The sequence below is a fragment of the Myotis yumanensis genome, unplaced genomic scaffold (genome assembly GCF_028538775.1).
Source record: "Myotis yumanensis isolate MYYU_CA2020_CCGP unplaced genomic scaffold, mMyoYum1.0.hap1 SCAF_1, whole genome shotgun sequence".
NCBI lineage: Eukaryota > Metazoa > Chordata > Mammalia > Chiroptera > Vespertilionidae > Myotis > Myotis yumanensis.
This window is the reverse complement of record NW_027223752.1, coordinates 177187010-177205416: the sequence shown is the minus strand read 5'-3', so window position 1 is coordinate 177205416 and position 18407 is coordinate 177187010. Positions and strand designations below refer to the sequence as shown.

Sequence of the window (18407 nt, the reverse complement as noted above, 5' to 3'; positions counted from 1 at the left end):
ATGTTTGGTCCCAAAACATCAGTAAACTTCTAAGTAAAGTTCCCAAATACTTCTAATAGTAAACACAATGAAATAAATGTGAGCTATACATACCTTTAAGGAAGATGAATAGAAACAAGTGAGATAATTATTTCCCAGCTCAAGGTTGCAGCTCAGGGAGCCTTTGCCAGTGGTTATGGGCACCAGGCAAGACCCACCCTGGACAGAACGCCCTTCCATCACAGGGCACTCAGACAAACCCATACTCACCCACCTGGGACAGCGTGGACATGCCATTCACCTCACGCGCACATCTCTGGGATGTGTGAGGAAACCGGAGTTTCTGGGAACCATCCACACAGACATTGGGAGAACATGCAAACCCCACACAGACAGTGGCCCCCAGGCAGGAGTTGAATTCTTTTCTCATCAACATTATAGCCAAATGATGTTATTCAAGGACCTTCTGTATAAGAAAATATCTATAACATAGAATTTGAGAGAAAATATTCCTAACCTGCTTTGATGATTCTCTACTTAGCTATGAGACCAAAAAAAAAAAAAAAAAAAAAAAATCACACCTGAGTAATTAGATTCTAACCATGAAGATAAAGACTGATCTATATAAGACACTTTAAAAGCTATTGTTCTAGAACTATGCCCTGACTTTGTTGTTGTTGTTGTTGTTGTTGCCAAATTCCATTTTGTTAGGCAATTTCTAATGCTATTATGTGGAGTTTGTCATAAATAAGAGATTTTTTTTCAACTCACTTCTATGAGAATTCAGATCTTTGTTTAACATCCCTCGTTTAGCTATAGTTTAACAATGCCTTTTCTCTCTATTTCTATTACCCTAGTTCTAATCATCTTCTAAAATTGTAATCCTGAGATACACTTAAAAACAAATGATTTGAGAGAACATCTCCCCAAATCCCGCCATGCTACTTAGTACTTTTGTGAACAAGACACGTAACTCAAAAAGATGTTGCTGATGAACAGTAAGGTGAGCTGAGCCGGGGCTGCAGCAGCTCCAGGGATGGAGGAGAAAGCAGAGAAAATGCCAGGAACACCCTCCCTTCCCAGCATGCTCTCCTCTCCCCGTGAGCACATCTTGGCCTCTCCTCCCTAGCTTTTAAAATAAAATTTAAAAAGAAATGTAGGTGAGAAGAGGGAAAGTGTCAAGAATCCAGCCTTTCCTCCGGGGCCAGTTCTGGGTGATCCTCCTAAACAAACTCCTGAGAATTCTCTTTAAAAGATGAAGGCTTATCTTATCTTTCCCATTTACAAAGCCTACGATTTACCTGACTGCAGATTGTCTTTAGGGACACTGTGAATACGGTGACAGAATCTAGTTTGCTTCCGTCGTAAATGCTTTTCCAAACTATAAAACCAGACTCCTGGCAGAATCCTGTCAGCGCGCCCCTAACCCTGAGCATAAAGGATAGGTTCCTTTCGGGTGGCAGTGATGCGTCTGTGCAGTTTTATTTCCAGGGAGACAGGGCAGCATTTGCTGCTATGCAGACTGAATAATGTTGGAAGCCAACATCATGTCACATTTTGTGTGCACTTTCCAAAGATCAATCCAAGCGTTACAAATGGGACACAGACCGCCATTGTCCCGGGAACACTTTAATAACCCACACCTACAATATTCAACCTGTTGTTTGCATAGGGACAACGTCGGGACACAAAAAACCCACCAGAACGACTTGGGGGAAGGAGCCGTGGCGAGGCAGAGACCCAGGCGCCAGGGCACCTCCACCTTTCATCTTTCGTGGCAAATGAGTCTGTTGGGAGTTTATTTATGCCTGCGGATGGGGGTCGCGCCACTTGCTCGCTTCAAAGCGCTTCGGAGAGCCTGCCTTAAATCTGCCGCTAAGTCACTTTCTTCCTCCCGTTGCACTTTGCAGCAGGCCTGCCAACTTGCAGATAATTTTTGTTTTGTTTTGCATCGTGCAGCTCAAATTAAATAACATGGCCACATGCCCTCGGGACTTAAATTGTGCCTGGCCACTTCTCCCCATCCCCCTCCTCGCCTTCCAGTGCCTGGCATCTGTTGTGCTCCTAGGGTATTCAGGAGAGTGGCGGACTCAGGAGAAACCTCAGGATGCGAACATTGCGGGAGGAAGGTCAGAATAATTTTCATGCTCCCCAATTCCTCATTGTTCAGTACTCCCATAAAACATTTAATTATTGCTATCGCCTTATTTACTTTGGGAAACAAAATCTAATGGCCTGGTTAGATCAGAACTGATCACTAAGTTCCGCAATGAGTTTAAAATATCACTAACGTTTCTCATGTAAGAAGACATTTTTTAGTCTAGAGATTCAAATATTTAAGAATACAATGAGCAGAATCATAAATAGTTAGGAGACATTTGATCCAAAGTATTTTGAACAGTACTAAAGATAATTTTTCTCATAATGCATTGTTATCTTAGGATATAGTAGCATGTCTGTAAAAGAAGGAAAAATTCAAAAATGAGAGAAATGTTTGAAGAAAAATACTTTGGGGAAATCATAATAAGGCTAAAAGATTTACAGGAACATCATGAATGAAAGGATTGCGCGTTACTATATAATACGTATCAAAAGGAAATTATGTACGATTCCTTAATTTCCACTTTAATGACAGGTTTCCGTATGTGAAAAATTACAAGAGACAGAAGAAATAAACTGAAAGCTAACACTGTACATTTTGCCAAAAAACATACTCCTGCCATTTAAACTTAAACTTGGTACTTATTTAAATAAGTATCAATAAATCCCTAATAATATAACATTTCAAATTTACCTTTAGAGCTTAATATAATTTTTAATTAAAATTATTGTATTTCTTTATAGTATTTTCATTATCATTCTTAAAACCAGCAGAGTGATAAAGGTTTCTTCCTCTGTAAATATTGTTCATCTTGAGATATGAACATCTGATTTACGTAGGAATATGTACATGATGCAGTTAAGAGTCTTAAAAGCAAGTATATTAACAGCACGTAGTTCATGGGAAACCCGGGTGTATGTTACTTTGACTTCCTAAGCTTAGTTTGAGGCAGTGGTTGACAGCTGGAAGGGAGAAGAGGTGAGGGTTTGTGTGGAAGGATCCAAGTTTGTTCTCTCTCAGGGGCTCCCAAGACTGAAATAAAGGTGTTGCCTAAGCCACATTCCTTTCTGGAGCTGGAGGTCTTCCAAGTTGACTTGTTGGAGGAACCCAGTTCCTTGCAGTTGTAGGTCGGAGGCCTCTGTTCTCTTGCTGGTTATTATTGGTCAAGGCCACTCCCAGCTCCCACAGGCTGCCCACAGCTCCTTTCCGCTCTGCCATTTCCATAGCTCTCTTAGGCTTCCAATCTCTCCAACCTCTGGCGGGGCCTGGTCCCTTGTAAGGGCTCACCTGACTAGGCCAGGTCCAACCAGATCATCTGATTTTGCTTAACTGAAATTTAAGTGATTTAGTAACCCAAGTTGGGGGTGATATTTCATCATATTCACAGGTCCTGCCTACACTCAGGGGAGGGGGGATTGCCGAGAACTCGTACAGCAGGTGGGAATTTCCAGGGCCCTCTTAGCATTCTACCTACCACACAGAATCACAGACAGGGAAACCTTCCTGAAGGACAGAAAGTAAGAGAGAGGGGAGGGAGGTCAGAAAAGGCTGCCCTGGAGACTTGCAGGGCAAAGAATGAGCCTTCATGGGAATGCACTTCGAAAGGGTACTGTGTTGCTATTCAAACTCAATGTTATTCATCATTATTAATAGAGTAATTATTAGTAATAATTATGTAATATTATAATTTCACCTGTATGTCAAAGTATATCCTGATTTTCATAGCAAAATACATTGCTGCTCCTAATGCATATTTCAAATAGAACGTCTTTTGCTAGAAGCCCTAGTTTAGTTCCTCCAGGACAGGAAACTGGGGATGTGTATGAGCTGTGAGCCCCTGGGAAGAAATGTCTCAATAGCCACTGGTGGGAAGATGTGGAGGAGGTTGGTCCTTGGAAAGATACATAGAAAGCTGCTTACAAAGTAACAATTATAATTTCATCTTGATGGTGACTGTGTTCAAAATCACTTATGCATTTGGGGTGGGTTGCTTTTGAAGTACAAATTTATGTTCTGCTTTCTGAAGTTCTCCCTCCTTCCCACTTCAACCAGGCACGGAGCTGTTTCAAGGCTCTCTGCCTGGGAATTTGGCAAAGTGGAAAGGAGAGCTTGCAGGGGTACCTCCTGCCTTTGGTGCAAACTTAAAGTTAGCAGAGAAGGTGATGTCAGGAGACCTGGAGAGGCAACGCTGCCAGAGTTACTCTGAGAGCATCAAGAAGGAAGGGGGACAAAAATTTCCCCCAAAATAAAGGGGGGGCAGTGGGTTGGGGAGAGGGAGCTGTCAGTGAAAGGGGATCTTGAGAGGGAGCTCCACCGTGCAGGCTGCAGTCTCTCCCAAATAATCCCAACTGCTAAACAGGAACAGAAGCAGCAAAGCCCTTGAACTTGACAGGCACATTTCCCTCTGCCTGGGACATGCGTGTCTCCTTAGAAAACCAGCGTGGACCCAGGCCCCCAGGAACTGCCTGGTCATGGTGGCAGTGTTCGAGGACCCAGGACCTTGGCACAAACTCCACTGGAGAGCACGTGTGGGGAACCTCCCTAATGACTGTGATTGAATTCACAGGGTCGAGTTTAAATTACACGTGAGCCCTGACCAGTTTGGCTCAGTGGATAGAGCGTTGGCCTGCGGGCTGAAGGGTCCCGGGTTCGATTCTGGTCAAGGGCATGTACCTTGGTTGTGGGCATATCCCCAGTGTGGGGTTTGCAGGAGGCAGCTGATGGATGTTTCTCTCTCATCGGTGTTTCTGACTCTCTATCCCTCTCCCTTCCTCTCTGTAAAAAACCAATAAAATATATTTTTTTAAAAATAAATAACACGTGAGTTTGCAGATCACGCATTGTGCACATGACATTGACTCCTCATGTAGCAGGTGCAGCGGGAAACTGCAACAAATTCTGTCCTCATTCAGGAAGCAGAATTGCTCTTAAGTCACTGACAACATAGTACAAGGTTTGCAGGTTTAGATGATTTGAAGCATGCCTATCCCTTAGAGACTTGGCTCCCTCTCTGGTCTCAGATGCCACCTCCCACCCTAGGAATGGAGATGGTGTAGAAGCAAGAGAGCTGGACCTGTAAGCCGGAGTCCTGGGTTGATTCGTGTGGCAATCATTTATTAAGCACTGTTTATTATCCAAGCAGGCTGGGCTTACAAAGACAACTAACACCACTTCCTGCCCTTTATCCCAGAGCGGAGAAAAGGGAGAGCGAGAGAAGAGCAGGTTATAAGACGGTATGCACAGTAGTTACTCATCATGGCTCAGAAATCAGAAGGCCAAAGTTCAAGTCTCAGCTCTTCCACTGCTTGCTTAGCTGTCCGATCTCAGGCAAATCACTTGGCGATTCTAAACTTAATGGTCTCATTCGTTAAGTAGTTTTTACAATTGTAGAATCTATTAATGATTCCTAACTCATGGTTTTGAGAGAGTGTGTTTATGAATTTTATTATTGTGAATAAGTCTTTGCAATGGAACATCTTAAATACTCTGTTGTTATATTTATGGGCTCTACATGGGTTCCTTCAGTCAACACATCTTTGCTGAGAACCTACTATGCTATTTGACCCGAGTCACAAAAGTCATGTAAGGTCTCCAAGACTGTCTCTTTTGTAAAGTGAGAGGTTTGGGATAGATGATCTCTAAAATCCTTAAAAATTAGTTGTGAGCTCAAGGGGAAACTGTACAGAACACTAGCCCAATGTTCTTTCAAAAAAGATAGAGATTACATCCACATAGAGCTATTGGAGGGGTGAGAAAATAGAAATAAAAGAACAGAAAAAATTAAATTGAGCCAAGCAGCTATTTATTTTTTAAATAAATAATGTTTTTGGAAGCTAGCTAACACATTTTGAATAATTGAAACATTTCACTATTTCAGTAGTGAAAGAGAAATATGTGGTTATCTGGAAAAAGTAATCAATAAAAGTAACCAGTCAGTATTATTTGGGTAGATGTGGAGTCTCAGGTATACCATTTTATTCTTTATGTAATTAAGAATTAAATTTAAAATCCAATTTAATTCAGTCAACTAATTTCTAACCCAATTTCTATGTTTAGTTTCTGTTAAAAAAGGAAATTATTTGAAAAAATTCATAGGTGTCTGTTTTCCCAAGTTGTTCTGTAAACCTGGCTGTAATAATGTTCAGTGAGACACTCAAGAAATCGTATAGAGGGGATAAATGGTGTTGGGGAAAATTAAATAAAATTTAAAAAAATTGTGATGTGAAGAACTAAAAAAAAAAATAGAAATAATATTTTAGTCGTCAAATAAATGGAAACATTGTTAAGTATAGAACTCATCGATCTATTTCAAATGGCTAAATTTCTCATAAATTTTACATAGTTTTAAACATTAAAAGCACTAGAGTTGGAGTTAATATGACAAGTGTTGGTCTGATACTTGGCATGCCAAATTCCAATGTCATTTTATAGGTCAAAGGTCACACCAGTGCCAAGAAGGCAGAGGTAGAAAGTAACTGTGACTATAGCAAGACAAGATTTCTAGCACCACTGTAATACATGCTCTGGCAGGTGCTGGGATGTGGTGTGACAGCAGCCATCCTGTGTAAACTCGGAGCCCTGTGCACAGCTCCTGCCGAACCTGTGCCTTTCACTGACCTTTATAAATAGACTAGAGGCCCAGTGCACGGATTCATGCACCGGTGGGGTCTCTCGGTGTGGCCTGTGGGGATCAGGCTGCAGCAGGCAGCTGGGGAGGAGCCTGAGCCCAGGCCTGGCGCCACTCCCACTCATCCTGGCCTCTGCGCCTGGCCTGCCTTGGGCTCGCACCAGTCAGTCCCAATGCTGGTCCTGATCCCTGGATGGGGGAGGTGCAGGCAGCAGGAGTGTCCCCGGGAGGGGCTCACGCTGCCGCAGTGATGCTCACCAGCCGTGAGCCCAGCGCCTGGCACCCATTGGTCAGCTGAGTGGCACTCCCGCTGTGGGAGCACACTGACCACCAGGGGGTAGCTCCTGCATTGAGCGTCTGCCCCTGGTGGTCAGTGCATGTCATAGCGATCGGTCAACCAGTCACTTAGGGTTTTATGGACATACAGCTGAAAAGAGTGGCAATGTCTGATATGCTCCTGCGAATCTTATTAAATTTAGGATCAAATTGGATCCAGTTTCTAGAAATACTATGTAACATTAAGGAAAGAAATAGGATTCATTTTTGTTGCATCAGAGAGATAAAAATACTTCCTTTGTACTCTTCTATGGGTATTTGTATTGTATCAAAAATTTTATTTAAGTAAAATAGCCCTGTTTAACTTTCCAGATAGCATTTAAGTTAGTATTGTGAATTCCCAGCCTTTTCTATTATCAAAGAAGTTTTTCTTATGTTATTTATAGATATTTACACAAATACTCATAAACAGCAACATGGGTACATGTGGAAGGAACTCATGAGGCATTGCTGTTATAAAAGTTATTTTATAGTTATTCCTAATTTCTTAAAATAATCCTCCCATATTATTGTTTGAAAGATGTATTTGACCAATCTATGTATATAAAGAGCCAGGGGCCATCGCAACTGAACGGACGACCAAACAGGCTGAGTGGGGCGACAAGGCCGGTAGGGGGGTTAGTGAGGGATGACAAAACGACTGAGTACCAGGCTGCGTGGGGCAACCAGGCCGGCAGGAGGGTTAGTGAGGGATGACCAAACAACTAAACAGCAGGCTGTGTGGGGTGATCAGGCTGGCAGGGAGGGCAGTGAGGGGTGACTAGGCTGGCAGCAGGTGCAGTTGACAGCAACCAGGCTGGCAGGGGGGCAGTGAGGGGCAACCAGGCTGGCATAGGGGGGCAGTGAGGGGTGACCAGGCCAGCAGGGGGGCAGTTGTGGGCTACCAGGCTGGCAGAGGGGGGCAGAGGGGCAACCAGGCCAGCAGAGGGGGGAAGTGAGGGGTGACCAGGCCGGAGGGGGGGGGGGGCAGTTGGAGGCAACCAGGTCGGCGGGGAGGGCAGTGAGGGGCGACCAGGCCAGCAGGGGGGGTGCAGTTAAGGGCGACCAGCCAGCAAAAGGGGCCAGTGAAGGGCGACCAGGCAGCAGGGGGGCAGTTGGGGGCAACCAGGCCTGCAGGGGGGCAGTAAGGGGTGACCAGGTTGGCGGGGGCCAGTTAGGGGCAACCAGGCTGGCAGAGGGAGGCTGTTGGGGGCAACCAGGCTGGCAGGGGGAGCAGTAAGGGGCAACCATGCTGGTGGGGGTCAAGGGCAGTTAGGGCGACCAGGCCAGCGGAGGGAGCAGTTGGGGGTGACCAGGTTGGCGGGGGGGTGGGGGGGGCAGTTGGGGGAAACCAGGCCAGCAGGCAGAGGTGGTTAGGGGTGTTCAGGCTGGCAGGGGGGCCAGTAGGGGCAATCAGGCATGCAGGCAGGTGAGCAGTTAGGAGCCAGAGGATTGTGAGAGGGATGTAGGGGGGTTAGTGAGGGATGACAAAACGACTGAGTAGCAGGCTGCGTGGGGCGACCAGGCCAGCAGGGGGGTTAGTGAAGGACGACCAAATGATTGAGCACCAGGCTGCATGGGGTGACCGGCAGTCGGACATCCCCCAAGGGGTCCCGGATTAGAGAGGGTATAAGCTGGGCTGAGGGCACCCCCCTCCCAGTGCATGAATTTCGTGCACCGGGCCTCTAGTATTTGAATAACTGAATTATTTCAGAAACCATTTTCTCTCTTTCTTTTAAGCTGTGGATATAAAGACCAAAGTTAAAATGAACTTTAGCAATTAGCTGGTTGATTGATTTTCTAAGCATAGAATGCCTTAGAAAAATGCTGAATGAATTCAGTGAAACCACTAATTATTTTCCTAGAAGTTCATAGATGATGTCATTAGCACACACACACATAAATAGCACTCAATTCATTTACTAAACTGAATCTACTTTTATTGAAGAAACTCAACTGTTTGTTGGTTAAATTTCTATTTTTTTTCTATATCTACTTTTCAGTGAGTAACATGCTATTTTTCAGTAGGCCTAGCAATACACAAACATGAGAGTAAACTCACCTATTTATATAAAAGTAAACAATACACCTAATTAATATAGATTTATTTTCTAAATCAATCAAACCAGATAAATATCAAATTTCTATTTGTTTGCCTTTTCAGCTGTTTTGGTTTTAAAAAAGGTTTCTTCATGAGACCTGGATAAAAATTGAATGTAACTACTATTTGAACATCTTAAGGGGATAAGTTTGTATGTGTATAAACTTAAACTGCACTTTTTCCTTATTTTCTGTTTTTTATTTTCAGTTTCAAGTTCTAATTCAGTGACATAGTCCTGAAAGATTTGCCTCATAAAGTACAATATGTGAGTAAAAAGATATTTTAAATAAAACATAACACTATTTTACTAAGTTTGCTAATTTATGGAAATAGAAATACTGATATGAGATATAAAATAATTAACTCCTCCTTCGATGTCGACTTTCTATTAGATAGTGGCTTCTAACAGTAGCTTTACAGTAGTTACAGCAACATTTCTCTCAACTTTAGAAACAAGTAAGTGGTTAAAGCGCTGCACTGCCTCCCATCATTGTAGTGCACCACTGAGAACCATGTACCATGAAAACCTCAGCTATGCTAATGCCATAACTGCAGTGAGACAGAAACAAATAAATTTATAATTGCAGTGGAAATTTGACTAAACTAACAAATATACAAATGCATGTAGACATGTCTCAGGTTAAATTGCCGTCATGGGCTCAATCCAGGTTAAAAATCTCACCAGCTGCCTAGTTTGCAATTAACTTTTATTATACATTTCCTTTAAAATCATATATTGAAACTATATTGCATGTTTGTTCCCCTGTTATGTGTTTTGATGCTTTTTGTTAAAGAAAGAAAAGCCAGCTTCTGGGCCTGAACCTTTCTGGCTGCTGCGAAGTGGCTGTTTCAGGCCTGTGCGCTTGTGTTTCCGATTCCTGGGAAGTTCGCTTTGGCACAGGGCGTGCCCTGAAACACATCAAAAGAACCAAGTTCTACAAAAGAAAAAAGAAACTCAAGTAGGCTTGAACATACAAAGAGGGAGAAAGAGATGAGAAAGGGGCCAGGCAGAGTGCTGAATACAAAATGAGTTCAACCAACCCCAGGAGCTCTTCATCACTTACATTTATCTTATTCTGGAGAGGAGCGTCAAAACCAGCCCTGACATAAACCACCCACTGCCATTGACTTTGACTCCGTGTGTGTGTGTGTGTGTGTGTGTGTGTGTGTGTGTGATGTGCATTACACATAAAAAGAAGCAGATTTCATGAGGTATCACTGTTACCTCACAAGAATTGAAACAAACAAACAAAAAACATTTAAAAACACAAGTTAACAAAGTACCAAGCAAATAAAGTTAGCATGTTTTCACTTAACTAATCTGTAGTGTTTATATAGAAAGCTTCCAACTGTGCACTGCTTTAACCTCTCCGCTGCAGTATTTGTATTGTACCTCCTGTACTTGCTATCATAAAGCATGTGAGATTTCCCACTTCCACTTGCAATGTTTGTACATCTTTAATATTTCAGGATTGAAACTCATGCTCAGAATTTCTGCAACAAGATAGAATCTATGCGATAAATTAAAAATAATTGAAAATGTAAATGGACCAAAATACTGAAGGAATGAATGGAAATATTTTCTGATATATACTAATTCCATCTTTGATATTAATGCCCCCAAATTCTGACTCTCTGTGTTCCTTAAAGGTATTTCCAGTTGATAAGTCCCTTCCAACAAATTTTACCATACCACTGAGTCTTGAATGTCTGCACAAATTTTCTAGAGATAAAAAGTATATTGTCAGGTCTGACTTCACTGTAGTCCAGCAGTGGAATTTTGGTGGTTTGAGGTAAGTAAATTAACAGTGAATGGGAAGAGGTGAACTTGGAGAGAGAGAGAGAGAGAGAGAGAGAGAGAGAGAGAGAGAGAGAGAGAGAGAAAGAGAGAGAGAGAGAGAAAGAGAGAGAGAGAGAGAGACCAAAAAGACTTTTCTTATTAGTAAGATTTAGAAACACTACACAACACGTCAGTAAAATTTTTTGTTATATAAAATGACTTACAAATAGTATGTGCTAGATTGCTTCCAATGAATAGGAAGCTATAATCTAATGTGATATTGATTTCCTAACAGATCAATTAAACATTAGTGTGTATCTACCAATATTGTGATAATTATTTTACTTTGTGATCACCTAATTTCTGCTTTACCCTGTTTGTGTCATTTGTGTGTCTCTGGACTACTGGTACACCATTCATTATAATATAATAATTATCATGTGTTGCTTTTGTTAATTGTTATTTAATATAAAAACTAAACTTTAAAAAAAAGAGTTTGCAAAAGGTCAGAAGCACATTTAGGTGAGTGGTCAGGTTTTGATAGTCGGCTATGCCAAGCACGGCTCCGACAGTCTCACTTGAACAAAGGGTTTCAGTCAGCCGCAGTCTGGATGAAAGGTAGAATCTCTGGGCCCGATTTACATACAGCGGAATACGCTGCCATTTCTCAGTGATCTTTTAAACTCACTCATGGACTTTTCCTCTGTTTCAGTTTTTTTCCATTTTCTTAAGCAAATAAAATCATTAAAAATCTCAAACAACTGAGAGTTCAAGACAGTCACGTGCCACTCAGATACATCAGTAACATCAAAATAAAGTCATATGATTTCACTCAAATTTCCATTATGAATTATCCAGCAAGCCTGTTTTCAGAGAGCATAAGTGAGAGAAAAAAAACAGAAGTGCTAAAGAAAAATCAATGAGTTGCAATTCTGAATGTTGATAGTCCTGATTCACATTTTTTTCTGTCATCAAAATCAGCCCCTTTTCAAATAGACCACACAAAGTCACAGTTTACTTTTATGTGGTTGCATTTTTTATTTTATTTTTTGCACAATTTGTTTGTGATTAGCATTCAAACCACCGCAAAGTGGGGAAAGCAGACAGAAGATTTTTTTTAAAGATTAAAAACAACATTACAAAAAAACAAACAAACCATAAAACACTACACCCACCAGGTTGCATCCAGTCTCCAGAGGATGTGTGTGATGTTTCCAGGATGAACAGCCCCTAGAGCAGCCGTTCTCAACCTGTGGGTCGCGACCCCTTTGGCGGTCAAATGACCCTTTCACAGGGGTCGCCTAAGACCATCCTGCAAATCAGATATTTACATTACAATTCATAGCAGTAGCAACATTACAGTTATGAAGTAGCAACGAAAATAATTTTATGGTTGGGTCACAACATGGGGAACTGTATTTAAAGGGCCAGGAGGTTGAGAACCACTGCCCTTAAGCCTCAGTGATTTGGTCAAAGAGAAAATGAAGAAAAGCTCACCTTAGCCTTTGTGTGGCCCTCAGAATCCTGCAGGTCACATAATTCCCTCTAACTGTAGGCTTTACAAGCCCGAGGGTCAGTCTCTGCCTCCCGCAGCAGCCCTGGAAGTCAGGGTATTAGTAGGCAGCAGCTGGCTCTTGGGGCAACAACCCCAGGCCCCTGTCTTGGGCATGTCCTCACTAGACGTTTCCTGCTCCCTAAGGTGCCCTGTCCTCACAGAGGAAGTCGCCCTCCACATGGCTGATGGACCTATAGTCTAACCAATAGGTTAATTAATACACCATTTGGAAAGCTCATCATTTATTAAATCAAGCTGTAAGCTGTTGACGATATGTTAGTGTTTTCCGATGATCATCTCACAATTCAAACATCCCAAACATCTCTCTTTTCTTCCACTGTTTCTATCTGTGAAAAGAACAAACATCCATCCCATTTCCAGAGGTGAATGAGCTCTGAGGTGGAAAGGACTCTGCTAGTTACTAGCAGGGTGACTCTGGAAATTTTCTGAACTTCTCCAGCCCATTTCCTTATCAGTAAAATAAAAATGATAGTTTCTACCTCATAGAATTACTGTGGGGAATAAATGAGATTGAATTAGAGACTAAACCAAAGTGCCTGATACAACCTTTAACAATCACTCAATAAATTTTAGCTATTATTAAATTTAAGAAAAAAAAAGAAACACTTTCACTCATGTTTCTGGATCCTTCATATCAGCCAGCCTCAGAGACCCATCGGCCCTTTTCCCTGCTATTCTCCGTGCCTTCGTTTTGGACCCTGCCTCCTTGTCACCAGATAGCTTTCGCAATAATTTCAATTGATCGCCTGGTCGCTTTATTTCTTCAGTCCAACCTATTCATCACTGCCAGTTTGATTTTTCATAAATAATGCTTTCTGTCTACTGCTGTTATAGACATTTTTTATTTCCTCTTTCCTTCTCCTCTGCCTAGTTTTCAAGGGTCTATACCAGTGATGGCGAACCTATGACACGCCTGTCAGAGGTGACACGCAAACTCATTTTTTTGGTTGATTTTTCTTTGTTAAATGGCATTTAAATATATAAAATAAATATCAAAAATATAAGTCTTTGTTTTACTATGGTTGCAAATATCAAAAAATTTCTATATGTGACACAGCACCAGAGTTAAGTTAGGGTTTTTCAAAATGCTGACACGCCGAGCTCAAAAGGTTCGCCATCACTGGTCTACACCTTCCAATTCTGCTCATTATTCCCTGATACAAAATCCAATTTGTTGTAGACCATTTCCTGCCATATAATTTTTTCACTGATTCCCTCACATAGTCAACAAATATTTATTAAGGGCCTACCATGGACAAGATGATAGGGATGCAAATATATTCCTCCCAAGGATATAAAAATAATAAAATATTATTCTCCCTGCCATCAATGAGACTATCACAGACAATAAACAATTAATTAACTCATGGTAATTTACCAGGTAAGAACTCTAAAGAAGTATTGGATAAATAAGAGAAAACTGTACTTCTGGAACATTCTGTCCCTGGGTGGGAAGGCTTCCAGATATTAGAAGTATTAGAAGTAAATGGTTACAATGTAACAAGGTATTGTTTGCCACATTTCTTCCTGCTTTTAGGAGCCTTAGAACCCTAAAAGTTTGTGTATTCTTGTCCTTAATTAAAATTGCCCACAACCTGTCAAAATTCTAGCCATCCCTTCAAAACGAGTCCCACCTTCTCCATGATTTCTTCCTTCATTATTCCAATACTTGACTTTCCTCTGTAGAACTACCAAATCTATTAGTCTTCATTATTTAACTTAGTGCTAAGTTATATGCAGTGTTCAGGTGTTGTTTGTTATTGTTGGTTTGTTTGTTTTTTTGTAATAGATTTATCTCCCTAACTAGATTATGATCCTATTAAAGGCAGAATTCATGTCTTATAAAAGTGCATTTTCTCTTTTCCAATGAACCAAGCTTAATTCTAAGACAACTGTAGTAATAAATAGTTACTAAATGGTTAATTTGTTTATTTTTTATAGGGAAAATATCTATTTTTAGAAATGATTTTTTTTCACCTTACTTGCTAGTGCAGCATTCCCTAAAACTTGTTCTATGTAGCACCAATTCTACAAGATGCTAATGAATATTATTCAAAAGCTTAACTCCATGTTGAAATGTTGGTGACATATTGAGTTAAACACAGTTAAGTAAGATTATTTACTATAAGACTTCCCAGAACCTTTAAAACTTATGTAACTTAAGTCTTCAAGAGAGGTAGATATTATGCAGTGTTTCCCAAATCTGCTTACTGATAAAACCCATTTCTTGGAATTAGTGTTCACATAGCTCACTTTGTGAAATCCTAATGTCTCCTTAAGTCTTTGAAGCTAATTGCTATTTTTAGCTCAGTCAAACCATTTGCCTTGCTGACATATGATTACTTAATTCAATTAACTGGTAAGTGCTATCAATCTACTAACACTATTAAAAACTCTTAGTCCTCTCTAGTTCTATAACACCAGCAAAGTTTTTGATAAGCATAAAACCAGGGCACAATTCTTCCCAAAAGGACATGGAGGCAAGAATCACTCTGATCCCTTCTGAAGCTGGACAAAATTAAGCTTCAAGATGTGTGCCCAGGTTCAAGGCTCCTGCTGTCGATCTAAATGTTTCTGATTCTATTATATATGGCTGAATCATGAGGACTACCCCTTAGGCTTCAAGAACAGAGAAGTTCCTTAGTTAAGAGCACATATTTAAATGAGTAAGTTAGAATGCATTTAATAATATCAAATTTGATTAATGATTACAACTTTAGTAGGATTTATCTATTTATCATTAACTGTTAGTGCTTTAAAGCTCATGCATGGTCTAAAACTAATTACTTAAGGTCAAGAGCTGAGATTTAAGATCTAAGGAAACAAACTCCAAAATATTGTACGAGACCTGATGTCAAGACCAATTTTGATAGAATGCTCCACTAACTCTCCATGTGAGGGCGATGCTGACTTTACTTTCTGGTGAAGATATCCAAGGCCTCATCTACTGTAAACTATCAATGTATCCTAATCCAGACCTGGCTAACCTCCAAGCCTCCCCCCGAAACAGGTTCTAGGGAACCAGCAGCCAATATGCTCTGCTTTCTCATGGCTGCCTGGGGTCCAGAAAACCTAGGAAGCCCTTCATGGTAGGTTTGCAACAGTTCTCATCACACTTGGCTTTGTTTAAAAAGGCCCCTTAAAGTGGAGTCAAAGCCTTATAAGTAATGAGAGGACCAATGAAAGCCAAATATTGTCTGACATCAACCTTGGTATAACCTTATACTTTCTTTTCCCACAGGCTTCCTCCCTGCAGAATGAAACTACAACATCTGAAGGAAGTATTCCTTGGCCTTTAAGACCATGTTTGAAACTTGGCACCATTACCTGGAGAAGCCAGGCATCCAGTCATGGCCTGCACCAATCATCACAAGTGGGAGGACCCCCGGATGACCCATAACCTCAACCAGCACCAGAGGTGCTGACCTCTTTTCTGCCTATGGACTTCAGGACCCGCTAACTAGATCCTGAGCACCCAAAACTGGTGAGCTGATGTACTATATCCTAAGTTTAAAATTCTTACTCACCAGGTCGTGACACACAAAATCTTGGCTGTAATCCACCCATAGAAGAGCAACATCAGGACTGCTGCTTTCAGCCACCGGTCCTGGTATCACTGGAGCCAGCCTATGAGCCTTGGAGGGACGGCCTACGCAGTGGATGTCTTGCCTATCTGTTCTGGTTAGGTGCATTCACGCTGCACCGCAACAGCTTTGTCCTTCATTTTCTACCCGTTCAAGATTTACCACAGTCTCAACTACAGGTCTTGGGACTTCTGATGGCTAAGTGTCCAGAAAGATGTGGAGGACCAGGGAGGATGTGCCTTGGCAGAACTGAACCAGAAAAAGACAGAGGCCTCTTCCAACCCTTTTTGGATCACTGGTCATTGTGATTAATCATCTTTGGAGAATTTTATCATGGAGCTCTCTACATATTACTACATATTACTAAAAAACATTATCTTCATATTTACCAAAATCATCCACTTTTCTCCTTGCCAATGGCCATTCCCTTTACCCCCAGTGATCATCAAATACCTTCATTTTGCACGGATCCCTGACTAAGGTAGAGCCACCACATTGAGTAAATTTGTCATTGTAAACAAAGATCACTTGAATCATGAGATTACACCCTGGAATAGCAGTGCCTGTGTATACTCCCCCCCCCCCCCACCAAAATAACTTGAGTGTTCCTTATACCCAGCTTCACATTCATCTATAATACCTCTTCCATGCAAATCAATTTCTTACAAGTAAAATATGGAAGCATCCCATGAACATTCCAACCCCTTGAGAATTCAACCAATTTTTGTTGAGGACATATTACGTGCCCAGCACTGTAATAAATTCTGAGAACATAATGATGAATAAGTCACAGTGCTTGCCCCTAGAAATTTTGTATTCCAGCGGGGAAGTCATACAATTAAACAGCATGATAAGTGCTACAGCATTGTAATGATGGCCACAAGAATTCCCTCATCTCTGGAGCTCTGCATTGTCCAGGCTGACTCACAGATGATCTTCTAATATGCCAAAGCAACTCGCAAGCAGCAAGCCCAGAGGAACCCCTACAAGTGGTGATCCCATGGATTCTGGTTACTAATATATTATTTTTAAACCACCTGAATTTTAAACAAGCTAGATGCTCACTTACTAAGCGCCTTCCCCGTTATGGCATCAAACTGGTAGCCCTCAGGTTGTAGTTGCTGAAAGGTGGAATCAAGCTGTGAAGTTGGAAGACATGACTTCAAGTTTGAGTCCTGGCACTTATCATGACTCTGGGCACATCACTTAAGATCTCTAGTCTTTGGTGTCTTTCTTCGCAAAATAAAAATGAAAACATTATATACTACACCTACCTCACAGGGTTGTTGTGAGAATCACGTGAAAATGTATGTGAAAGCACTATGTAACTTGGTTATTTTTCAATCACCCCCCTTTTCCCTACCAGATGCAGTACTATAGTTTACCAGAAGGACATACTCTTATCCCCAAATGGTACAAAGAAGATTAAGTACATGCATTCCTGGATATCTGGCTTTAGAATGGGAATTATAAAGCCTCAAAGATGACAAGGATATAATCCAGAGGACAGAGGACCAAATTCAGGGCCCCACTGCCACACAGACATTCCACCATTAACACACCATTAGAGCCAGACACCAGTCAGCCCTCTTGGTGGGAAGTTTTCTCCAGGGCCCATTGTAGAGAACCCACTCTTGGCCCCAGAAAACTAACCAGATAGTAATGATTGAAGGAGTTATCTGGGCTCTGGAATCACCAGCCACTCCAGGAAAGTGCATGCCTCCCACGATACAGCAGGACTTGGTTAAAGGAGACACTGGCCCAATTAAAAAACACAAGCCACTCTGACTGCCTGACCTGTGAGAGTTGGGCCGGCAAGGGAAACTCTTAGACATTCATTTAAAGCAAAGACTTGGTGACACATTTCTTCTTTAAGCACATTTGGTGACGCTCAGGTTAACCTGGCTCTTGCCTTTCTGATTTTGACTTGTCGATTCCCTGTCTGTCCAACAGACCTGTGATAAGATGTGTTCCCGGCTTACAAGTCATACACACAAAACACACACACACACACACACACACACACACCACTGAGGAATTCACGTGGCAAAGCTCCAGCCTGGTCTTCAATTTTTGGTAATTCACAATGAATTCTGAATTGGCTGGTCTCATTTGAGTTCAGTCTCACTAGAGCACTCTAGCCCAGGTTGGAACACTAACTCTCAGCCCACGTTAGAAGTTTAAGTAGAGTTCCTATGGAGTCATTGACATCCAGTGATCATTTGTGGAAAAAAACAACAACAAACAAACAGGGAAAAAAACACAATGATTTTGTCTTTCTACTTAGACTACACCAAATACACCAGCTTTTTCAAAACTAAGAGCATATTATTATGGACCTTCA

The 18407-nt window shown here is 41.5% G+C and overlaps 1 protein-coding gene across 2 annotated transcripts in view; it reads left to right on the top strand.

Annotated features, from left to right (window-relative positions):
• GRID2 (glutamate ionotropic receptor delta type subunit 2) overlaps nt 1-15933 on the top strand; it is a 1396175-nt gene extending 1380242 nt beyond the window's left edge. The window contains exon 16 of one of the 2 annotated variants that reach the window (XM_070392701.1): nt 15721-15933. In XM_070392701.1, the coding sequence (XP_070248802.1) occupies nt 15721-15879 (159 nt within the window). In that variant the 3' untranslated portion in view covers nt 15880-15933. Of the gene's footprint in view, nt 1-9330; nt 9390-15720 lie in introns of those variants that run through there. The other variant, XM_070392704.1, reaches the window with a different exon arrangement.
• The last annotated feature ends 2474 nt before the right edge of the window (nt 15934-18407 follow it).